A 26133-nucleotide genomic window follows, 5' to 3' on the forward strand; every position below is an offset into this window, starting at 1 on the left:
TATGTACATATGTGCATGCATACACGCACTCACCCAGTACAGCCAGCTTTGCAACTCACATAGGTTGAGCCAGAAGCTAATTTTGCAAGTGTTAAAGGCATGATGTCTTACAGTTGCTCATTTAAGTGCTATCCAAACAGAAATCCATCCTAGAGAAGAAAAGCAACTGAAGTCCTAATCCATTTTACTTAATTCTGATGATTTATGACAGAATTCAGGTCAATGCCACATTTCTGAATACTTGTTCTATTATAGGAATTAAAAAACCCACAAGCAATTTTACTAAGACTGAAAGACATGAACTGGCAGTTCTCTTATGCTGAAATCTCCAGACAGAAAAATGGAGACAGTTTCACCTCATCCTACAGAGAACAAAACCAATTGTTTTTATGATAACCAGAATTACTAATGGGAGAGACACCATCTTGAATCCAAACACACAAATGAAGACATTCAGCTATCTTCATTCCACAGCAGCTAAATCATTGATTCTATTTGGCATTAGAAGAGCATTTTCTCACAAACTCTTTGCCTCTGAAACAGTTCTGAGGCTCCCAAAGAAAGGCAGCAGAGACCACTTTTTGTGAAATCAGCTGCAAGACTGTTTCAGAGGAACAAGTGCAACGGGACACATAAAGGCAGCCTGCAGAATGATGACCTAAGGAATCTCAAATATTCTGGCAACAAACTCTAGCCCTCAGAATGCCTGTCTGCTGTGATCTGATGAGCAAGGTGTCCCAAAAGCTCTTCAAAGAGACAGCAAAGAACAGCAAAAGTAATCCTCGTACTTAGAGAGGAAGGTTCTGACTCAAGAAACCTTCCTTAATTTTACCTCCATCTGCTTTAGTTAGCATCAGTGTAGAAAGAAGTGTCTTTTCTTTCCTACCTCTTCACTGGTTGCATGTAAAGGTCTTAATATTTCAGAGAACTTAGCTTCTCTCTTCAAAGAAAAGGAAAATTAGGATGCAGCACAAGTACAATTTAGGAATCTGAATCTCCAAGCACTGCCCTTCTAAACAGCTTGTACCTGTGACTACCAGTTAATGGGGATTTATAAAGTCATGTGAATCTGGTTTTGACGAAGCACAGGACAGCTACTGACTCAAGCTTGAGCACAACAAAAACCATACAGTGATCCTGGTAATATGTATATTCATGATTAACCAACAAGGACAAAACAACTTTGGAAATGGGTGATCTCACAGCATGTTTATTTTTCTATCTGAAAGTCAGCTGTACTGAGAAATTTTACTTTTGGAGAAAAAAAATTGGAATATAATCCAAAAGTATCAGCAAGATATAAGCAGAATGCAAAACATTATTTAAACAGCCAAAACTGCATGAAACATTAGATTGTTGTCTTGAATTTTAATTTTACGTATTTTTCAGAAGACACTCACAACAGAAATGTAGATCTAAAAATGTTAATATGGAAAGACCACAGACAAAATTTCACACACATGAAATGTTAATTTCATAAGCTGACATGAATAGCAAGCAACTGCTCAGAAGACACAGAAGGGAATTTTAGAGGACAGCTAAGTGAGGCAAATAAAAAGCAGTTGCAAGGGCTGTTTCCTGACCCTTTTTGCTATGGAGTGCATCACATCTATCTAGCACCTTACACAGTAAGTGTGTGACTACATAAAATCTATTGCTAAAATCTTTATTTCATGCTGTTTTACCTTCCTTCTCATTTGCACTGTCAACTGAAAATCCACCTAAGACGGTCCAAGTATCCCATGCTACAATCTGCACTTTCAGGATTGAAGCAAGGCATAAGGAAATGGAGGGCACATGCAGTTAGAGGATATTAGCCAAGGCAAAATCTCTCTTGTCTTGAATTGCTACAATACAAATATCCACAATATGAACATTCAGACAAAGATTTAGACAAGAATTTCTATTGTTTTAATATGCTAAAATTTATTTTAAAAATCTGGGGAAAACATAATTTGTACAATTCAGCTTTTTAAATGGTTAAAATGTTCACGTGTCCATCACATCATAAAATCTGAATGCCTGCATGAATACAGTAAAGTATGACACAGCAATTTTTTAAGTCTCTGACATTGCTGCTTTTATGAAATACCTATCTTTGAAACAACAACATTCATGGTAAGCTGGTTGGTCCCTTAGAAATACAAAATTAATCCTGGAAACAAGGTTATGATGATGACTGAATTATTTTCATCAGAGTGTAATGGTATGCAACCAAGCAGATGAATTAGTCTATTTCAAGTCAACTATAACCTACAACACTTTATTTCCCTGTATGGGATGCAGTAACACAGGCCACAACGTCCCTATGGACTTCTATGCAAATGTATCCGGAGAATATCACCTTATTATAGTCTTCCCAAGACTGTTTTCTATTTAACTACTCCTTACTGGATACCATGACTATACTACAGCTGCCTTTACATAAACGTAATTAAAATAAAATTATAAAGAAATGCAGATTGTATTAAAACATCTGAAAAATGCGAACGATTACGAACGGGTGACAAGATATATATGGAAATGGTTTGCTATGAAAATCATGGCAAGTTGTCTAACTAGTACCAAAAAACTAACACAGACAAAAAAATGCTAATTTTTGGGCAGTTATGGTTTGAAACATACCATAAAAACTTAAATAGTAAAAAAAAGGCTGTTTGCTTCAGTTTGAATTTCTGATTTTCTCTGTGGAGTCTTTTTCACAGTTTATGAACTCAAATGTCTGGGTTAGCAGCCAAAGCCACTCCCCTTCCCCCCCTATCAGCAGCCTGCTTAGTCTCCTGTGGAGAGACAGTGGATACTTCCTCCAGGCCTAACCACACTCAAAATTTCTTGCAGTTCTCAAGTTATACTTTCAATTGCCTTTTATTTTATTGTTGAATACTTCCTTTAGCACTTCTTCAGGGGGACAATGTAACTGGACAGATTGTAGAGGGAAAAACAGACAGTAAAGAACTGACAGCATCATCCAGCACCACTGACTGCTGGGTAAGGTAGAGAATTCAGGAGCTAAGTTAAGCCCAGGAAGAAGGGTGTGGGGAAGATGATTTCAAGGTTTGGGTTTATTTCTCATTATGCTACTCTGATTTGACTGGTAATAAAGTAAACCAATTTCCCCAAGTCGAGCCTATTTTGCCCATGACAGGAGCTGGTGAGGGATCTCTCCCTGCTCTTATCTCAGCCCACAAGCCTTTTGTTATATTTTCTCTTTGCTGTCCAGCTGAGGAGAAGAATGATAGAGCAGCTTTGGCGGGTGCCTGGTGTCCAGCCAGGGTCAGCCCACCTCCCAGCTGTGCTGAAAGCCCTGACTTCATGAGCACTTCAGAGAAATTACCTTTTGTGCAGCAAGATGGAGAGCAGTCCTTCGGCTGCGATCTGCTCTGTTAACATCAGCTCCAGCCTTCAGCAAAGCCTCTGCACAGTCCAGCCTGTCAGCCAGCACACAGTACATAAGGGGAGTTCTTCCAAACTGGTCCTCTTTATCTTTCAGCTCAGAGTTTCCTGGAAAAAACCAAAACAAAGCACCCATTTAAACCAGTAAAGTATATCAGTATCTAGCTAAAAGCAGTACTTTTTAATTTAAAAAGTCATCTTACTATAATATGAACAGCAGGTATCTCATTAGAACGTGACTAGGCTGAACAAAAAATGGAGTATATGATAAACTCAAAGTCATTACATTTTGTCCTACTTTTACTGATAGTTACAGAATATTTCAAAATATATTTGCAGAAAAAAGTACATTCAGAAAACATCAGTTCTATGAATACACCCACCACCAGTAAGATTCTGCAGTGGCATAACTATAAATAACTTTCAAATAGTTACATCAATCCTGCTGCACAGATTAGTTTAAAAAATATCAACAGCATAGAAGCCAAACAGACCTCCTGAAAACTGTAAACACTGTAGCTAAAGCAAACTTTGAAGCCTACTCACAGTAATGTTTATTTTAAAAGCATAAACATCAATATTACATCAATACCATCATTTACTTCAGGGTGCCTTACAATATGGAAACTACTAAAATACTTCTCAAGCTTTATTGAATTGATAAGGTTAGTAAGGCAGTAATCTCAGATCCTATTCAAAAGAATCAAAATATTATTCCTATTCACAGCCCAAAAAACCCTCCAAACAAAGCAGTTTCACTATAAAGTTTCATATTTCCATGATGTCACCACATAAAGGCAAGCACCTTTAACTTCATGGTTATCAACTACCACACACATCCAGATTCTCCAGATCTCCAACAGAGAACCATTGTCTACAATTACCCTAGGAACACTGAATTTTACAGGCAAGTTAGTTTTGCTTTTTAATTATTCCTTTGTCTGCATGACTGCTGATGCCTCAAAAGCACTCCAGCAGAAGCACGCTGCTTCTTTACACAGTCTTTGCTCTCCCCCAGCATATTATACTTATCTACATATCCAGTAATTTTATTCTTAATTATAATTTCTATTGATTCACCCAGAAGAAGAATCAAGGAGATTAAATATGAATCAAGGAGAATATAAAGAATTAAAATTCATTCCCTACCAATCAAGCCACTTACAAAAAACACTGTCAAGTAGGATATTGCCAGTTAGAGAAATCATTTACTCACTCAGTACATTTTTTAGTTCCTTAAAACTATAGAGTGATTACCATGTCAATCACATGATTCACTATATAACACTTTTTTTTTTGCCTTGAAAGTGTGATTTGCATTGAGAAAAGTCTTTTTGCTCTGGAAAAAAGTTTAAGAACATTTCCAAACTCCTCTGTGATGCAGATAGAGAACAATTCTTTTTATTCTTCACCTGTGGACTTGTCTTCTCTGATTGCCACTTCACCTTGACAATCCACTGGTTTTACAACTAATCTTGATGCCACTAGCAGTTTACTAAAAACCAAAACAACAAACAAACAACCTCCAAAAAATCCCACAAGAAGTCTTCTACTGGTGTCACCGTCATTTTTGAAAAATCCCCTTGCCCAGGATTCTTCTCCTGGGAAGCTGAGAAGCCTCAGAGAAAAAGGAAAACTATATTATCTCATTTACTCCTCCTGTGTTTTACTGCTTTGGAATGTGGTTTGGAGATTGTTTATCCAAAGGGTGGTTCTTTAATTGGTTTCATGTGAATTGTTTTAACTTAATGGCCAATCACGGTCAGGCTGTGTTGGGACTCTGGAAGGAGTCACGAGCTTTTCATTAGTATCTTTTAGCCTTCTGTCTGTATCCTTTCTCTATTCTTTAGTATAGTTAAGTATAGCATTCTTTAATATAATATCATAAAATAATAAACTAGCCTTCTAAGAACATGGAGTCAGATTTATCCTTCCTTCCTGCCATGGGGGACCCAGAAAATACCACATACTGGCCTACATCTAGCTTTCTAAGGAACAGGCTGGTTTCTGAACACCTTTTTGCGTTATAATACTCACCTTCACACTGCTGTTTAGCCTGCTCCTCAGCATACACTGCAGTGCCAAGCATGATTTAACATGTCACTGTTCCCAACCAAGAAGCCAGATTCTCTAATTAACTATGTACATTCAGGTGCTCTTCCAGTATCTGTTCAACATGCTCACTTAGACATCACTAAACCACATTTCACTGCTAAGTTTTAACATAACCTCAACAGTGTCTTAAATTGCTTGAAGCTGATGGGACTTGAACAAATATATTAAGAGAAATACATAAACATTAATTTCTCCCCAAAAGACACAAGCACATGGGCTTATGCTCAGATAACACTGGTTCTTAAATCAGCAGGGTCCAAAATCAGCACCTTTCTCTCAAATTCCAGTTCCCCTTCTGTTAGTGGATATATATATATATATATATATATATATATATATATATATATATATATATATATATATAAAAGATTTAGAGACTAACAACAGGCAAAAATGGCCTAAAGCTCAAATGCAACATAACTAAATAGAGCAACAGATATCTATGTTCATTTTCAGTTCCCAAAAAGTGATGTAGCTGATGACAAGGAGTTTCCATGACTGCATACAGTCTGAGGGGAAACATGAGCAAGAGCCTCAAAACTTGATGCCAGTAATTTGCCTGAAGCTCCTGCACTACTTTTGAAGGTAAAGAAACTATCTTCAGCTAGCAGCAGATTTTCTCCTGCTGTTTACCAGGGCTCTGTAAGGCCCTTAGAATGGTTAAAATCCTGTGAGCATTTCCCTAAAAGGGTGTCTTTGTGCTCAGGTTAAGAGACAGGACAAGGGCTAGGAGCTACTAGATCACCATCAGGTGCTAAGGGGAGATTAAGCTGAAGAAAGTCACTAGCCACAACACCTTGTGAACATCACAGCTGCAGCACATTACCATTTCTGTAATCAAGAAAGCACAGGTAGCCTTCAAAACATTCACATTAAGGTACATGGTGTACCTAAAATGTGCTTTGGCAAAAATAAATTCTCTTCACATATCTGCCTAATAAAGAAATTTTAGATCCATTCCCTTTTAGAATAAAAGTTCTCAGCCCACCAGAATATGCATTCCATAAGCTTATTGCCAACAGAGGTCATGATCACAACAGAATCCAGGGCCCAAGTCCAAAATTTAACTCTCACAGCTGTACTTCATTCACTTCCTCACACCCTATGCAAACAGTCATATTAGACTCTTAACATTTCTATGCATTTTTCAAACCAGAAAAGGAGAAAGGGCACCAGGAGGGTGTGAATTCTCCCTAATTATTAAAAGATAGACCATTTCTTGTCACTTGCAAGAATCTTGCCTGCTACAGTACCTGAGATTTATCCTACCTCCCGCAATGTAGAACAGGCAAGAGACAAGTAGCGAGAAGGATCAAACAATAGCACACAACTGCATATTTGTAACCCATAGTTTAGTTAAAATTTACAATGAAACATCACATCAGAGATTTAGAAGCATTTGGATGCAAGCAAGGCATGATAAGGGTTTTAGAATGAGGAGCTGGACTGAACAGACACTTCAGTATAATGACTATTATAATCATTATTTTGTTCTTTTAAACAATTAAAACAATTAAATGCCTCTTTCCAAAGCATAAAATGGAAAATGATCATCCAAATACAAAATTAACTTTTACTCGCTTTTTCCCTAGGATCAAAATCATACAGATGGATTTTAACACTGAAAAATTGTTAATTAAAGACAAGTTCAGTGTTGTGCAAAACACAGGAAAGAAAATACTGCGAGCATTCCCCAAAGCACTAGAACATACAAATCTAAAACAACATGATACAGCACAGGACAACTCATGCAATGCAAACAATTAGCACATTTCTATCAGAACACTGATTATATAATTAACACTTGGCATATACTTGATGGCATTTAACCCACAGGCTTTTTAGAAAGTCCTGTGATTAAGCATTAGCAGTGGTTAACATAGAGATATACTTTGTTCCAAAGCCCCCCTTTCTCTAAATAAATTTTCTACCTACCTTTGATTCCCTCTGTGCCTCTTTCTGGCACACGGTGTCAAAAGGAACACATTATCCAGAACACACTGTATTATTTCAAACACCTGTTCCTTTAAAATTCATCCATACTCTAATTATATGCAAATAAAGCAACTATGTTTGTATACAGCCACATACACTCCACCAAGCTACAGATGGCAGCAGGAAAAATCACCAAAGAGTTTTGAGGGGCTGCTCCAAGGGACAGTTTGGCCAGCCTCTATGCCCCTCCTATGTTAATAACTGAACAGACAAAGCATGAGGAGGAAAGTAATAATGAATTTAGGGGCTAAAAGGGCCTCCCTGAAAGGAGGAGAAAGTCAGGACTTTCCATTGCTGCATCCACCTCTAGCTACGTATCCAAGATGCAGAGCTTGGCTGTATTAGAGAAGTGTTTTTAAGCAATCCAGCAGACATAACACTAGAGTACTGTCCTGAATTAGCTGCTGCTGCTGAATGCAGTCATGAAATTCAGTGAAAAGCACCAATTGCTCAATTTGCTTCTGGTATCAAGTTATACTTTAAACAGTGACTGGTAAACAGCTAAAAATATTACTTTAATGCATTCTTCTTCTGCTAGGCAATACGTGAAGTTTTGGGTTGTTTTTTTTATTTTTTTCTTTTTGGTCCAGTTCTGGAAAAAGTAAGGTCTGTGTCATATCCTGTCAAAACACGGCAAAGCAGAAAAGCCAGATTTTGCTAGTACAGCAAATGCTACAAGGATTGTGCAGTTTTCTCTCCCATGCAAAAGTAAAACAGCATTTTTATCTTGTTGCTGCATGATCATCGTTGAAAGAAGAGCAATTTCCTTCTCTGGTTCTAATGGCTGTATTGTGGTATGTTTGACAAGATGTACCAGCAACAAGAAATAATACTTCCTTCATGTTTCCAAAAATACGTCTTTTGGCACGGAGATTAACAAAAACACACTGAAGTTAGCAAACGCTCTTTGTTGCTTCTTCAGAATTTGAAAACCCACAGTTTTTTCACCTCTACATGCAGGCAGAAGGGTTTTTTAGAAACTCGGGTATTTTAAGCTAATTTGTAGCTGAATCTCACAGATTTCTAGAAGTATCTCCATATCATCTGCTGTTTATAAAATGTTTTTTAAAAGAGCAAAGAGATAGCATTAAATGCAAACAGTATATGTTTGAACTATCATATGGGAAAATACAGTTGAAGGCCCAACAAAAAACTGTTTCAACAAGTGCAGCTTCTATAGTCAGTTCCCTCAAACAGGTTCCTGTTGGAGTCAAATCAGTTCTAGTTATGTTTTGAGAAAATTAGATACACCTTGTAAAGAAGAGCCCCTTACTACTTTCTGTGCAGCTTGGACAAAACATCCACACAAGTCTTCACCTTGCCTTCAACACAGTTAAGCAGAAGATAGGTAAAGAAACGTGACTACTGGTTTCATGCTGTTAACATTAAATCCTTCACACACGTTAAAAGTGACAGTAAGTGGCATAAATACAGCCTGCGCTTTTTACTATTTCACAGTCCTTCAACCCTTACTAAGCTCCAGGAATAGGTTTTTCCAAAAAATACTGAGCAAATAGAGCTTCTTCAGTAGCACCTGGAATTGCATTTAATCAGAAACACTGAAAAATCCAAGTCTTCACCTATCATATGGCAGCCTTCCAAATATATGCAAGATTGGTTTTGGAACATAGAATATATACTGATTTTAAAAACTATTAACCTGGAATGCCATACCATTCCTAGAGGACAAGGGAAGGCAAAATCCTGAGCTTTTTAATGGATGGGATTTTTTTTTAACTTCAGATTCAATCAGACTAGACTCTCTCATTACCTTTAATTTCTCTTGAGAAACATTGTCAGTCTATCAGAATCAAAGTAATAGATGAAGCTGGCTCATTTTCACACATACTACACAGTAACAAAACTTTAGAAACAATGATGAATTATCTGTAAAACCACATTTATCAAATTTCCCAAAAAGCAATTTAAAAAATTAAGAATTTGCAGCTAAAGTATTTTGGCACAAAGCACTTCTCCAGAACTTACAAATTCCCTGAAAGGAGTTCTATCACTTACCAATTTTCTGTTTTACTACACAAAGAAGTACCAATCAAAGGCAACAGGTAATAAAAAGTAAGAAAAAATCAATCATATTTTCAGGGCAACATTTATTCTAGAAGCACATATAACCAAGACATCAGAAGTATCTTTAAGATCTAAGCTGTAAGTCAAAACCAAAAAGCTTCAGTTCTGAAGTAATCCAAATGCATCTACAGTGAAAACATTTACCTGCTATTAGCTTTTGGAGGGTACTCTTATCTCCATTAACAGCAGCAGCATGCACTTCAGACGCTAACGAGGAACCACTGAAGAGGCAGTTTGCTGAAATATTCATACTCTTTCAAGGTATTACTGTAGGTCACATCTGTGCCACCAACATTTTTTGTAGATATTCAGTTCTAGAAAAAAACCCAAAACCACATTAATAACACAGAATTATTTTCATGATGAGTCATTAACATTATTCAAACAATGCTAAAGAGAATAAACTTCTGTTAAAAACAGAAAAGAAAAAACACAGGTTTTATATGTGAATTAAATCTACTTCTAGCCAAAATTCACCAGAAAAAAAGCCTGCATTAAGAAATATATACCTATATATTGTAGTTTCATTGCCCTAAACACAAATTTCAGTCCATAAGCTTTGCCAAGTCTGTAAAGTGCTTCTGTGCAAATCAAACAGAGTGTTCTTCAGAGTGTCACCATGAATGCTTTAATTCAAACTTTAACCAATAAAGTTAGTTATCAAGTATCAATTTACTATAGTCCTGCATATAGAATCACAGAATATCCCGAACTGCAACAGACATACAAGGACCACTGAAGTCCAGCTCCTGGCCCTGCAATGAACATGCCCAAGAGTCATCCCATGTGCGCAAGAGCATTGTCTGAGCACTTGAACCCTGTCAAGCTGGTGACTGCTTCCACAGGGAGCATGTTCCAGTGCCCAAGCACCCTCTGGATAAAGAGCCTTTTCCTGATATCCAACCTAAACCTCCCCTGACACAACTCCAAGCCATTCCCTTGTGTCCTGTCACTGGTGACCACAGAGAAGAGATCAGTGCCTGCCCCTTGCCTTCCTCTCACAAGTTGTGACTGCAATGAGGTCTGCCTTCAGTCTCCTCTTCACCAGGCTGAACAGACCAAGGGACCTCAGCTGCTCCTCATGCAGCTTCCCCTCAAGGCCCTTCACCATCTTTGTAGCCTTCCTCTGGACGTTCTCTAATGGCTTAATATCCTTCTTATATTGTGTCACCCAAAACTGCCCCCAGCACTGGAGGTGAGGCTGCCCCAGTGCAGAGCAGAGCAGGACAATCCCCTCCCTTACCCAGCTGGTGATGCTGTGCCTGATGCTTCCAGGGCACTGCTGATGACTCAGGTTCAACTTCCCACTGACCAGGTCCCTTTCCACAGCACTGCTTTCCAGCATCCCATTCTCCGTCTGTCCATGCACTCAGGTGCAGAATCCGGCACTTTGCCTCGTTAAATCTCACACAGTTGGTGATTGCCCAGGCCCCTGACTTGTTGAGCTCTCTCTACAGAGCCTCTTTGCCCTTGAGGGAGATTACAGCTCCTCCCAATTTTGTATCATTTGCAAACTTGTTTAGCATCCCTTCCAGTTGCACATCCAAGTCAATAATGAAGAAATTGAAAATCACAGGGCTGAGGATGGAGCCCTGCAGAGCTCCACTAGTAACAGGTTCCTAGTCTGATGTCACTCCATTCACTGTAACCCTTTGTGCTCAACCCATGAGCCAGTTTCTCACCCATTACATGACCTGTTTATCCAGTTCTGTATTGGACATTTCGTCCAGGAGGAGACTCTGAGAGACAGTATTGAAAGCTTTACTGAAATCCAAAGGGATTCCATCAACTGATGTGTCACCTGACCTTACTTCCATTGGGCATACACCTTCCTTTTTTCCATTAGCTCCAAAAGATCCCTGGTCAGCCAAGCCAGCTTTCTGCCTCTGACATTTTGGAATTGCCAGCTCCTGTACCCTTAGGAGGTGATGCTCAAGAAGTGATCAGCACTGATGGACCCCAGCACCTTCACAAGCATTTTCTCAGGGGATCTTACCATCTAGTTCCTCCATTTCCTTCACATTTTACCTCACAACAAATAAACTAAAATATAAGAAATCTAGGGGCAGCAGCACAAAATTCAGCAAATAGCAAAGAACTCAGTGAAGCACCAGAAATATCCCAATAACAATAGCAATAATTTTTCCATAAAACTGACTGCACACAAAAGAGAATTAATAATGAAAAAATGTTAATAGTTTCCACATGAAAGCAAGAGTTCTGCATAAAGTGTTAGTAATTATACAGGTGAGAGAAGCAACCCATTACCTCTACAGCAATTCTTAGTAAAGTGTTATGATTCCATTGAACGGGCTAATTCTGCATCAGAGAAGTTCTGAAATATCAAGAGGGACTAGAAAAGGAAAATTTGTAACATTCCTCAGGTATTTTTCTCATGTATATAACAAACAGATGAACTGCTGTCTGGAAGACTTGCTTGATAAAGATCCTCATTAACAAAAAAATGAGACATGTAGTCAGTAAAAAAACAAGAAATAAGCAAAAGGTCTGCTTATAAAATGCTACATAATTGGCAATATCTGCAATATGCACCATATTACTGGAATCAAGTAAATATTTCACTTTTCTTCTTTAAGCTAACATGTAGAAAAATATTAGACTCCTCAAGCCACTTAAAATGAAGGGACACTCACATGGACACCAAGGCCTCTTCAAGGTGTGTGTGAAATTTCATACCAAACACAGTATTTTTTCTGCTTTGCGTAACGCAGACAGCAAGAATTACATCACATTTCTGCTCAGCAAAACATGAGGTTGTTAAAATTTAAACATGACAGCACAATCATGCTATCAAATTTTATTGATACTTTCCAAGTGAAGACTGAGCTTTGAAAAAAATATCAAAGATTTTTCAAATGTGAGTTAGTGCACAAGATGTTCATTCTACAGATCAAAGAGCACAAGTTCTTAAAGTAGTCATGGCAGAACTGATAAAAGCCAAGTTTCAATTTCAGACTATAAAAAATACATGACTTGTATTTATATCTATGTGTGCAAGAGTGTTTGCAGCTCATGAAACTGACAGGCCACAAGATCTTTGCAGGGCCACACAAAGTCTGAGCCTGTCAGGCTTTCTATGAAACCAAGCGAGCCCTAACTTGAAAAAGGCTGATGTGAAGGATTTTCCTCTAAATGGTGTTACACCCCGTCCCCCTCCTTACACTATTGTACACACTGGAAACGTGACAAACGCAAAGCGCAGCCTTCTGTCATCTTTTTGAGACAGCTCTGCAAGGTCTCAGAGCATGTACGTATTCTGTAAGGTCCAAAGTTTTACTGGAAGAGGGCCGAGCCCTGAACTTCGGGTGTTCTTCATTTTCAGCATTTATAGCTGAGGAAGCGACAGAAAGCGCAAATCTGCGGAAGCGCCAAGGGATAAACATCAACGAAGACGCTCCACCCGAGCTGAAGTTTCCCAACCCGCCCAGCCCCGTCACACACAGGCTTCCAAGCACAAAGTTTCCTCCCCAACTCCGAGGACACGAAGCCCACAGGAAGCACAGTGCCTGAGCACCCCTTCTCCTGCTCCCCGCGCCAAACCCGCGTGCCCAGCCCCGGCTGAAGGCACAAGGCGGGATCCAAAGGAAACGCGGACAGCCGCTGGGGGCTGGCACGGAGCGATCCAGAGCGGAAGAGGGTGCGGTGCCACGGGACAGCCGCGCCACCAAAGCGGGAAGGGTTAACCCTGCCTCGCCCAGACCGCCTCCCTCTCGCCTTCCTTCCTCCCCTCCCTTCTCCCCTGCCCGGCGCTGCAGCTGCGCCCCGTAACTCACCTCCACCCCGCCCTTCTCCTCATCGCGCCACCGCCTCCAGGCGCCGCCCCGCGGGCAGCCCCGGTGCGCTCTGGGTTCCACGCCTCCTCTCCCGTTCTCTCTCTCTCTCTCCCCCTCGTTTCTTTCCTCCTCCTCCTCCTGCTCCGTGCCCTCCCCTTCCCGGAACTACGCTTCCCGGCGTGCCCCGGGTGCGCGCGGCGGAGCGCGGGCCCCGCGGTGGAACTTGCCCGGGTGTTTCCTGGCGACGGGGGGAAGTGCAGGAGCCGCCGCCGCCGCCGCCGCCGCGGAGAGTGGGAGCCGCGCTTCTCCCCTCCCCGCTCCCGGCCGCCCGATCTACCATGAGACCCGCCATCTTCCCGCTCCTGCCTGACCCTGGCTGCCTCCTGCTCCTCCTGGTAAAAGCCGCCGGCCCCCGCTGCCCTTCCCTTCCCCGCGCCGGCTTGGGCAGGGCGGCGCTGGGGTGGCCGGCGGGCCCCGCTCGGGGCTCCTCTCTCGCTCCCCTCCCCCGCCCAGCAGGTGCCGGCGGCCGGGAAGGAGGGAGGGAGGCCGGGAGGGAAGGAGGGAGGGAGCGGCCCCGGCGAGCGGGCCCCGGCGGTGTGGCCGAGGCCGATAGGCTGCGCGCACGGGGTGGGGCCGCGCCAGGGCCCGGGCCCGGGGCAGTGTCCGGGCGGGCGGCGCGGCCTGGCCCCGGCTCCGCGGCTGCCGGAGCCGGCGGGAACGGCCGTAACGGGGGCGCCTCTGCAGCCCCCTGAAAGAGGCTGTGGCTAGGAGGGGGGCGGCCTCCTCTGCCAGGGCGGGAGGACGTGGTCCTAAGCTGCGCCAGGGGAGGTGTAGGTGGGACGTGAGGAGGAATCTCTCCGCAGCAAGGGCGACTAGACACTGGGATGGGCTGCCCGCGGAGGTGGTGGAGTCACCGTCCCTGGAGATGTTCAGGAATGACTGGATGTGGCACCTGGTGCCTGGTCTAGTTGACACGGTGGTGTTGGGTCATAGGTTGAGCTCGATTATCTCAGAGGCCCTTTCCAGCCTCATTGATTCTGTGATCTTTAGTTGACAGACTACAGCATTTTTTTTCTTAGGCTTTTTTTAGGCTGGCATTACATGCATGACCTAAGCCACCTTCCAGCTTTGCCAGTACACAAATGCAATCATTGATGTGTGTGTTTTGTGGAGATAACTTGCCTGCCCTATAGTTCTTTTTTTCTTTTCTTTTCTTTTTTTTTTAAGAAAGAGGAACCAGGCTGGTGTGGTGATTAATTCTTACTTTTCTAGAGATGTATTGGGTCAGATTCTGGACCTTTCATAATATAAGTCACTTGCAGAACTAAGGGGAACTTGTGTGAATAAATTTTGGTAGGATTTTTCTCTTAAGATACTAATGATTTTAGTAAATCTATTTTAAACATTTGGGAGAATAAAATGGGCCAGAAAATTAAAGAATAATTGGAGGTAATGGTAGATAGAACTCTAGAAATCCAAGAAGGAGTACAGAGTAATATAGCTGCTAACAAATGGATGAACTGGTTAGGAATGAACAGTACTGGTTTTGTAATGAACAGTACTCGTATTCATTATCCCTTTGAGATGTGCACTTCTAGCTGGGTAAGCTCTGGGTAAAATAGTATGAACTTGCTGTCATTTCAGGGTTAGAAAACACATGTGATTGGTAGGGTTTGAAGAAAAACACTTGAAATGTTCATGTATATATGGCAATGGCATGCTAAAAGACTATATGGGAGACTGAAGTTAGGAACTTCATACTTTTCAGTCATCTGTGTATTAAAACAATGTTGCTTATGTGCTAGATTGGATTTCACTATTATTTTACATACAGACTAATGAGCAAAACCAAGGAGCATGTACTGTTCAATGACACCATGGAATGGGTCCATTAAATAGACAACTACAAATTTGAAAAAGTGGGCAGAAGTCAGTGAGGTTTTCTTTGTTCATGGCACGGTTGATCAATACAAGTTAAATATGCATCAATAAGAATTATGTTTGCCAACAAAAAAGAAAACTAGCAGGAAATAACTGCAACTATTGATCTGCAACTTCTCTGTATTTTGTCTGCTGTTTCTTTGCATATGGGTCATTTAAATCCATTTCTAATGTCGTTTAAAAGAATGGAATACATAAAACTTTAGGAAAAATACAGTTCAGAGGTTTGGTTTTTTTTTTATACAATTAAGTGTAATGTTTTCTGTGTAATTATTCAGTGTCATTTTATCAGCCATGGTCCTGTGTTGTAAGATGCCTAGTTACATGAATCAAGCCAATGAATCATTCCTTTTAGTAGGTTTGTTAAAGGTTTTGGAAAAGTTGTTCCAAGCAGTCTGGGGTGTGAGGGGATCCTCTTTCTTTAGAAGGGCTGAAAAAACTTTGTGTTGTTTGAAGAGGCGGCCCCCCCACCTGGCCGCAGCCTCCTTTGAAAAAACTTTGTGTGTTGTTTGTTTTCTTGTGATACTCGGTGTCCCTGATGTCCCTGAGATGTATCAGATAAGCTTTAAAGTTTGGTAACTTTATTTTTCTTGTTACCAACTGCATGGAATACTTAAGACCAGCGAGCAACTTGGCCTTCTGCTCCTCATCTAAAGGGTGTGCCACCTAACAGAGGCTCTTGGAGCGTGGCATATTTTGTGGATAAGTGAATTTGTTAGTGTTACATCAGGGGTTTGTAAGACAGAATACACAATGATATGTAGCTGCAAAAACAGCTTACTAAGCTGGTCTTGCTTAGTAGTAGCAATGAAGTTATCAGGAATTCTTTTCCAGTTGGGAATTTAATATGCTGCAAAAAGAAGAAAATATACAGTGTCAAATCAAAAGAAATTCTCTTGTCTGAAGTTTGACAGTAGGAGATCACTGCAGTTGAAGAGGGCTTTGTGTCTCATGCTAATATTCTTCCCTGGTGTCACTGAAGTTTGGGTTGACATGAGGGAGATTGCAGTGCAAAGGGATACCTGCAGTCCCAGCACAACTCCGCCCTTCCAACTTTTCAGCGTTGTACTAGGCTGCTGGGAGTTGAAAGGAGACTGGAGAAAGGATAGGGGAGATGCAGGCTGGCATGACCTCTGCCTCAAGAGCTGAGTGGAGGGGTGAGCATTGCATGGCACAGACTGCAGAGGGTCTTGTACAGCTGTTTGTTTGTAAGACGGGAAGAAGAGATGCACAGAAATGTCATGGGGCCCTTGGAGAGTGAGATGTTTCTGCCTTGTTGGTATGTTGCTTAATACTGGGCAGGACACGTCTTTAAGATGAATCCAAGACAGTGGAATAAATGCTGATGGGAGAATGGCTCATCACGTTCTCCCCTAAGGCAAGGTGTGACTCTTTGGCTTTGCTCCATCATTCTGTATGTTTGCCTGTAGTCGCAGTCAGGTATACTTTGCCTTTAAAGAAAATTCTGGAACAAGACTATTGCACATGCTTCTTCTGCATGTATTTGAGAGGCACTTGTATCGCTCAGTGCTTCCCTGGGAGGCTCAGGCACAGTGCCCCTGAGCAAAAGCTGTGACTGGAGGAAACCACCAACGGATAGTGAGGGAAATGAAGAGGGAAGTTCCTAACTGGAAAAAATACTGTAGGGTGATATTTTTCTTTCTTGTTTTACTGCCACTGCCTTTCATGTCTTGATAATATCACAACAAGTACCCAAATAATGAAAGTAAAATTAAATAAAAATTGTCTTTTAACTTAGTGTTAAATGTGTAGTAAGTTGCTCTGTAAATTTTATGTCTAGACCATATAGCTGTGTGTTTGCCTCTCTCTGCCTTTGTATTAGAAAACTAAATTTGTAATTGAGACTACTGCTCAAAATACCATATTCTGAATATGAGCATGAGTCAGAAATTGTAATTACAGGCAAAATTAAGGCCACTGAGCCTTATACAATGAAATACGTTCCCTTCAAGGGTAGCACAGGACTTCTGAGTTGTCCATCATCTGCCATGATTTCTAAATTAAATAGTAAGCAACTGAGGAACGTTCCCCTTTGGAGAGGGGAAGCAGAGGAGTCTTGAATTCCTGTGAAGACAACTTGTATTCTTAGTGCTATGCGAGGCAAGTTTCCTGTTTGGAGTGCTCAGGAGGGAGGAGAAGAAACTGAACTGTTCCTTGGAACAGAAGACTTGAACAATGCTGGAAAATGTATAAATGAGTTACTGACACTAAGATCTCAGAGATTCTGTTGCTGGTGGCTGTGATGACACACTTCTTGCTTTTTCCTTTGATATCTTTACTGTTCACCTCCATAATCTGCTTTGGGTTTTGTTTGGTTGGGGTTTTTTGTGTTTTTTTGGCAGGACAGCTTTCCTAAGCAAGAGACTTGCCCTTAGATTGCTCTCTCAAGAAAGCAGAATTACCACATTCTGTATGGTTTAATCAAACCTACTTCATTTGAAAGACTTTAGGATTATATACTGCTATTCAGGAGAACCAATTTTTCACCTTGCAGACTCTTTTATAAGCTTCACTTTTAGAACTTCCAGATGTTTTGTTTGCTTAAGGGGGTGGGAATTGTCTCATGCATAAGGCAAGTGTACAAATATGCTGTAAATTTTATATCAGACCTTCTTCAAAGCTTCTTCAGGAGAGTCTTCAGAGATAATTCAAAAACAAGTGCTTTAATAATGCTTTAAGTGGGTTTGGATGTATTAGCAACAACTCGTTCATTATTCCCCCCACCCCATTGGAGAGTGAATTCTCTGGTGGTCTAGAGGAGGAAACACAGGAACATTTGGGGAGGTAAGCAGAAGCAATACAGGGTGTAGAGATCAGAGCCTAAGGAATAGTCTTCCAAAACTCCAAACTGGAGAAAGCTCCTGGAGAAGTAGAGAAGAAGTGTGTTATAGAGAATTAGGAGAAGAAGTGAAATCAAATTTCCTTTTGAGAGTTCTGCCTTTATCCTTCTTTTCTCCTTGACATGTCTTCCTTCATCAGGAGCATCCTAACCATTGGTAGGAACACATGCAATTTTCTTTTCCAAAACTGTTAGTAATGCCATGTGCTCATATTGTCTAGTTAAAAAAAGTTCATAGATAAGATTTTAGAAGTTTGAATAGCTTTAATTTTATTTTCAAATTCATTGTCTCTCAGGTATTTCTTGTTATATTGTTATTCTGCAAAGTTATTGCTATACTATAACACTAACTCAGAATGTTTTTTTTGCTGCTGGTTGAGGATGCTCTGTTTTTCCAAGCCAGCTGTAGCACTGTTTCCACGCTTTGGTAAAAGTGCCTTGCAAAAAGCAACAAGGCATACTGGGAGAGAATTCTATAATTTTTCCTATTTTTATATATGCTACTAATTAGAAACTGACTACCCTGATAATACACCCTTTATAGCTAAGAGCCATTCAAGGAATTAAAACATGTGCAAAGTTCCAGTACTGTGTCTTCCAGAAAAGCACCTGTTACTTGGAGCTTCTTCTAGTGAAAAAACCTGGAAGCTCCCTCACATGCGTGCACATAGACCTTTAATGGTAGTGATCCTTAAGATCTGCTCTGTGGGTGCTGATAGGACATAAAAATGGTCTCTACAGTGGCACTAAGCAAAACGCAAAGTGCAGTGCTCTGTGCCTTAAATCATGTAGTGGTTGGAATGGTGAACGCATCGAGGATGTACATGGTTACCTAAAGTCAGGTGCTCTGGGCATACTTTCAGCAAATAACTGGTAATCATATATGCAGCGCAAGGTTTCTGCTGAACATAGTAAATCTCCTTTTCATCTGAACACAGTAAATCTCCTTTTCTGCTGAACACAGTAAATCTCCTTTTCATCTGTTGTTAATATGGTAAATGTTCTAGGTTTCTTCCCTCCCTTGTTTCTTGACCTGTGTCTGGCTTTAGCAAGAAAGCTTTGATGGAGAGTATTAAGAATCTCACTGTGTTTACCTGATAGGATCAAGTTGTAGAGTCTGGTTTTTTTGATTGCCACTGGAAGTTTGATCATTTAAATTTTAAAGGATTTCTTAAAGTCATTTGGTATTACTCCCTGCTCAGTGCAAGACTAACTTGGATGGAATTGCTCAGGTTTTTTTCCAATTGTCTTATAGAACTCCAAGGATGGAGGTTTTGCAACTTTTCTGGTCACCTGATTTGGTACTGAATCCAAACTTTGTTGCAAGTTTTCTTTGAAAAGTCTGTCTGAAGGTGTGGACTGTATATATTGTCTCTTGTCCTATCACTGCATCTTTGGGAAGAGTCTGGCTCTGCCTACTCTATAACCTCTGATTAGGTTGGTGGTAGCAGCAGTAATAACTTTTCCTTAAAGGTGAACAAATACAGCTGTCTCAGCTTCTCTTTGTATACCCTGATCTCCAGTCACTGCTCACCTTCGTAGCCATCTGCTGGGCTTCACTTCCATATGTTAATGTCTTGTACAGGTGGTCCCAAAGCTGGGCAGAGTCCTCCAGATGTGCTCACACAAGTGCCAGATGAATGGAAAGAATAACTCCCTGTGGTCTTCTGGCTACACTTTTGCTAACACAGCCCAGTGTGTGATTGTCTCTGCTGCAAGGTCATGCTTCTGACTCCTGTTCAACTTGCTCCCCAAGACCTTTTCTGCAAAGCTGTTTTCCATCTGGTTGGCTCCCAGTCTGTTATTCCAACAGAGATACAGGGCTTTGCCTTTGTGGAACTTTGCAAGGTTTCTGTCAAGCCTCTTCTCCAGCCATTTGAGATATCTTTGAATAGCAGATATTCCCTCGAGCTTACAAAGCACTTCACCCGGTTCCTATCTCTGTTCCATCTTTGTGGTCATTACTACAGACAAATCTCAAACCCAGTATTGGTCTGGAGAAACTTCCTTAGAGGCCAGTTGGACATGGTATATTTGGTTACAGCCCTTTGAGTTCAGCAGTTCAGCTGCTGTGTCACTCACTTCATAGTTCACTTATTCAGTGCATGCATCAACAATTTAGGTCTAAGGATCCTTTGAGGTGCTGTGTTAGAAGCTTGCTAAAGTCAAGGCAAACAACATCCAGTACTCTTTCCTTGTTTACAGAGCTAAATGTCTTGCCACAGAAAACGGATTGATTTACTTATTCCAAATATATGCTGGATGGATGTGGCATCCGGAAAGAAAATTTGTTTCCATGGTTCTCCTGGTGAGCCAGAGAAGAAGACATTTGTTCTGGTTCTGTGTCACTGTATACGTCCCAGTGGCAGAAGAGCTTTCTAACTTGGTTTTCTACTCATGTGAGTAGTGTTTCTTTCCCTGGAACTCTGTTATGGGCTCAGACCTCATCAGTATAAAATCAGCCAAAGACAACATTGAGTGTCTAAGCCTTTTCTGTGTACTTTCTCTCTATGTCCCCTGCTAGCTGAGCAGCAGCCTACAATTTTCTTACTCTTCCTCTCTTCCTTTTGTTGCCAGCTTACCTTGACATCCCTCTCTCAACTCCAGCTGAGTTTGGACTGCTACCAGCTCAAGCAGTGTTTCTGTCTTCCTACCAAGTATTTTTCTTACCTCTACCTTCTGTCTGCTCCCTCTTTTTTTTTTTTTAACTCATCCAGAAATTCTTTGTTAATCCGTGCAAGTCTTCTGCCATGCCAACTTTCTGCCTAGCGGAGTGGATTGGTTTTGAGCTCTGAAGAGGTTCTCCTTGAAGATCAGCAGGCTCTTGTGGGTCCTTTTGGCTTTCCGAGCCATGTTTTATGAGTGAACTGAATTAAGACCCCAGTGCCTTCAAGTCTTGTCACTTTATTCAATGGTCCTGCGAGGTACATATTTTTAGGTAAAAAATAAATATTGTAGTAGATTATAGATGGGATTTAGTGTGAGCCCCCGTCATATATGTAAAAGTTGCATTAGCAGTGGTAATGAAGTGAAACACAGAAGGTCCAAAATCTTGTTTCCTGGAAGATATAATTTTCCACATTTTATGTGTTGGAGTCTCCCAGCTGCTTCACTTTGGGACCAAAATGAAGATTTTGTTAATTCACAGAGACATTTCAGGTATGTGGTTTGCTACATTGTTTCAAAGCAAGATACTGCTCTGTGGCTTAGATTTCTTTAATGACTGAAACTTTGTATCCTAAATGATGTTCACGAAACAGGAACCTGAGCAGAACATAGAATTCTAGAAATGGAATATAGTAAATGACCTGGTTCCTTGGCATGATTTTTTGCAGCCAGCCTGTCTTCTGTCTTGTTTGGCATCAGTGATTCTTGCCTGTTTCTTGTGTGTTTCATTGAGGTACATCCAAAAAAAGTATGAATGTCTGCAAGGGTTTTTTGGGTTTTATTTTCATAAATTTGTGAAAATGAGAGAAGAGCAGTCTAATCTCTGTTGTAAAATAACTGGCAGTAAAGCTTATATTTTGTTTCCAACTGGATTTGTGTGGCAATTGGGCATAAACACAGAGAGAACTTGTTCATTAGGAACTCTGCAAGGAAGTATTTTGAAAGGCAAGGAATAGGTGCCTGTTCCAATGGTCTGGAAAAAGCAAACAACAGCTGTGATAGTGTTTTGCTGTTTCCCATAGCTGTCGTGATTATGAAGTGATGATATAATTAACTTTCTCAAAAGCTGCACAAAGGGAAAGCTTTTCAGTGATGTATCCATATTTGTAATCCCAAGAAAAGCTTTTTGTTCCTTTAGTCAGTCTATCACTTCTGACTCTTGTAATTTACTGAAATCCCCTTTCTTAACTCTTGCTAGAAACACTTAGCTCCTAGATTCTTTGCCAGTCATACAAAGTATGAATTTTCATAAACGTGTGTATGAAACAACTTTTTTCCTTATTTTTTCCTTCTCCCTGTTGAGTCAATTCACTTGGGATTTTGGACACAATAACTGAAAGACAAATTGGTTGCTTCACGAAGGTAATTAAGACAGTATGTGGTGCAGGAGGTGAACAGTTAGGGGTTCTTTCCTTCTAATGATCCGTTAATTAGTGAAGGGAGCTCAGCGAGTGTTCGGGCCTCTCAGGAATTACCTTCGAATGGCATTTAAATCTGCTTTGGTTAAAAAGGTGTAATTGAAGGGGGAGAGGCCTTTTTAGAATTTTTTTCTGTCAACATAGGCCAGCAGAATTTGCTAAACCAATGCAAATGTCTACATATAATTGGTGTTATGTAGATAATAAATATTTTTAAATAAGCCATTAAATAGCTGTGATACCTCGCTGAGGATTTTGGTAACAGTTTTGGTTACAGCAGGCTTCTCTGTTGAGAGCAGTAAAATTGCTGCATGAAGCTGGTTGACTGCAGAGCCAGAGTGTCTGAAACTTGCTCCCAGTTCAAGCACTGCACCATGTTAGTGTGTTCATACTATTTTTAGGACCAGTCTGGAATACTTGCTTGGATGTTTTTGTGGGAGTCAGCTTGAAGCTGGCAGGTCTATTATTCCTTGAAGAGAAGTAGACCAATCTCTGTATGATTCCCTTTTGTACATTTCAAAATATTTGTGGTATGTGTCTGGTTGTCTGCATTATTTATTCTTCTGCTGTCCAGAGTTATCCAGGATAAATTGACTGCATATGTGCAGGACCTGAGCAGCTGTTTGGGACAGAAAGAAAATAGGTCTTATACAGTCTGAAATTAGCCTCTCATTCTTCAAGATACATGCAGCTGTGGTCCCAAAGGTGAATTTCTCTCTTCAGGTTCAGGTGGCATTGCTTTAATCAGTGCTTTTCCCTAGAACATAAGCCAATGGATTAATTTGTAAAAAGATTTTTGTTTTACCTCCTCATTTGAATTGGGAGATTTTTCCAATGCCAACTTGTCAATTAGAATGCAGCTGTGGAGTAGTATTTCTATCGCACAGAATCACCGCTTATTGGGAAAGATCTTTTCCATTATCCACTCATATGTCGTTTTAAGGTCGCAAATAATAAATGCTAGCCTAGAAATTGTTTGCTAGAGACAAGCTAATGGATGTCTCAAGAGCTTTAATACGCTATTGGCAGTTTGCATGTGTAGAGTGGAAGTTTGTCAAATGTGCGTCACAATCATGCCTGAAATGAAGAAAATAAAATAACCAAAGTAATGTACGTTCAGATTATGTTTTAAGTGGATTTATTCTAAAGTTCAGAGTTCTGATGTTAAGGGAATGATAAACAGAGATCATCAAAATGCCACTGTATTTTAGAAAGCTTGTAATTTTGACATTCTGAGGTGTTCCTCATTTTGGTTTCTCAGAAAAAGAGGGAGGAGTAGCACTGGACTGAACCTCAGTGGTTTTAATGTGTGGGCAAACATACAAATTATTGTAGCTGTCTTTCGATAGTTGTACAAACAATACCTTAGCCTCTTACTGCAGTATTAGCAGGTAATTTGAGGAAAAGTGGCATCTCAGTTGTGGAAGGAAAAATAAACTAGCACAAGGAGAGTCATAGTGATACTGATAGTATTGGTGCTGAAAGCTCTAGATCTGAGGTTAGTAAATGGGTGGTTACAGGTGGGTTCGTTGTGGTGGAGATTGCAGAGCATGACGTGACTGTGTAATAGTGAAAGTGGAAGAGGGTCAGAATTTAAGTTGAACTGCTAATTGCCACAGAATCATCTATAGGTTTGCTGCACTGCTGCATTGTTTAGTTCTAACCATCATCACCTTCAGCATGAAACAAGGATGAGCTGAATCACAATGACTGTGATTCTGTACTTTCAAAAGGATTTTGTTATTCAGAAGTACAAACAAGCAGCTGCACTAAGGTAAATGGTACAATTTAAACAGTGTTATCGGAAACTGGCTTGTCCACTTATCTTCCCTTATATTCCCTTTAGAGTGCAAGTTAAACCAGTATGTTTTGCATCCCTTTGGGTGGACTAGATGACCCAGCTGTATTTTTCATTTAAGTATTTTGTTTGTCTATTCGTTGCTTTTTCTACTTTTTTTTCCTCTTAACCCAATGCCTGCATGGTTTAGAGCCATGTTGGTCCAGTGTTGGTATTTTTCTCATGGAGGGCTAGTTGCTGTATGTTTATGGTAGTCATATTATATTGGCATTTGAGCAGTGGTTAATTCATACCCACTCTTAAACAAGTTCCAGCTGAAAGGTAAAACTGAACAGGTTTGTCTTTGCTTAAAGTTCCCACCTTTCTTGATAAGGCAAAGATATGGAGAACTTGATGTTTTGGAGAAGAACAGTAAAAATGTGTTCAGTATTGCAACTAGATTGTGTCATTAATAAAAAGCTAAGCAGCTAGAAGTGCATAGGTGTTGAAGTTGATCATTTCACTTTAAAAAAAGTTGCTTTTGTCTTATTGAAGAATAAGCTTAATAAGAATAAGCTCAATATGTAGTAAAACTTGTCAAAATAGAAATTGTGTTTATTTTTAAAGCAGTAGAATGTGCGCAGGCAGTATGGATAGAAAATTCTGTTATCCACTAATATGTTCAATATTTCAAATTATTCCAAGGTAGCAAACATTCACGTGACATAAGAAATACAGTTTCTTATGGAAACACTACATCTACTTTTGGTTTCTTCCTCTAAGATTATGTTTTAAAGGAGAGATTCTGAATTCCACAGCCACTTATCCCACAGAAGGATGTAGAAGTTTTTGTTTTATTTTAATATGCATTTTCATCACCAGTCCAAGAATGAACAACACATAAATTCATTTGTATTATTAAGAAAAAAAAAGCTAATTTCTTGTTCTGCAATGGCCCTGTGTAAAAACTACAATAAAGAGCACAGCAAAGCCTGTAGATTATAATGAATAGCAGGGTAATGTGTTGCTTTTTGTAATGAGGAATGGAGTTAAAAGTACACAGCCTCCAAGATTTAAACTGTCTACAACAATTTCTTTTGGTAGGGGGTTTTACATTTAATTGCAGTGGCCGAAATAGAGAACAGGGCCTTTTTCCTTGACTTAGTGAAAAGGGGCAGCAAACTATTCTGCTCTGCCAGCCTTACCAAAGTCTTGACAAGACCAAACTGTTCTTTATTTCATATTGCTGGATCATGCTTTAACAAGTTGAGGATCTTAAGAGTGCTGGCTTTCATTCACAGCAACAGCTGCTTAATTTGTGCTAATCATTTTGGAGATTGCGTTTGTATTTTATGTGTGTTACTCCTGCTTGAAAGTGTATCCTTGTGTTGTTGCCAAATAATCAGAGCAGTTGGCAAAATGGAAAAGAAAGAGTTATCGGAATATGAGGTGTTTTTTCCTAAAAGGCTGCACAAATGTGACCTTTCTTTTTCAGGGGAATTCTAGCTGCTTGTTTAAGAGAAGCAGTTTGGTAAATAAAATATCTAAAGATTCAGAGTTTTCAGTAGTTTCCTGGGGAGCTGAATTTGTAGTTTTAAATCTGTGAAACAGGCTTTAGGGTAGATTCCTGGTTGTGACAATGTGGAGCACTCTGAACATTATTCAGAAATTAATATAGATGTTCAGACATCTGTTTACATCTTTTAAAGGTGTATGGACTGTGTTCTCTCTGGATGTATAAGGGAAGGAAACCAGTGGATTGTAACCCTGACTGGAGATTACTCTTTTCCCTAAAGGCCAAGAGAAATAACTGAAAGTTACAAATAATTCAGCTGGAAATAAATTACAGGTCTTATCTCGGTGACATTTTTTTAGACACACCTCATGTCATTTTTTTGAACCCTTGCTTAAACATTTCTGTAAAAGACCATGACCCATAGGTTTGTACTCAGAGACTTAAGCTTTAGAATTGTTTGAGTGCATGGTTCTGCTACTACTACATGGTTCTACTAGCTTTGTGGAAAAAATTGCAATGCATTGGACTGCACATTGTGATAAGGATGTTTAATTCTCATCTCTGCAATGGAC

At 40.2% G+C, this 26133-nt stretch overlaps 2 protein-coding genes across 2 annotated transcripts in view; one reads left to right on the forward strand and one right to left on the reverse strand.

Annotated features, from left to right (window-relative positions):
* INVS (inversin) overlaps window positions 1–13469 on the reverse strand; it is an 84941-nt gene extending 71472 nt beyond the window's left edge. Inside the window, exons 1-3 of the mRNA XM_030971085.1 lie at window positions 13383–13469; window positions 9733–9902; window positions 3335–3501 (exon numbers count right to left, since the gene is read on the reverse strand). Coding sequence (XP_030826945.1) covers window positions 3335–3501; window positions 9733–9838 — 273 coding nt within the window. The 5' untranslated portion in view covers window positions 9839–9902; window positions 13383–13469. The remainder of the gene's footprint in view (window positions 1–3334; window positions 3502–9732; window positions 9903–13382) is intronic.
* A 4-nt stretch (window positions 13470–13473) lies between these two features.
* The window catches only part of ERP44 (endoplasmic reticulum protein 44), a 47651-nt gene continuing 34991 nt past the window's right edge, over window positions 13474–26133 (forward strand). Inside the window, exon 1 of the mRNA XM_030971091.1 lies at window positions 13474–13777. Within this exon, the coding sequence (XP_030826951.1) occupies window positions 13721–13777 (57 nt within the window). The 5' untranslated portion in view covers window positions 13474–13720. The remainder of the gene's footprint in view (window positions 13778–26133) is intronic.

Source organism: Camarhynchus parvulus, chromosome 2 (assembly GCF_901933205.1).
Source record: "Camarhynchus parvulus chromosome 2, STF_HiC, whole genome shotgun sequence".
NCBI lineage: Eukaryota > Metazoa > Chordata > Aves > Passeriformes > Thraupidae > Camarhynchus > Camarhynchus parvulus.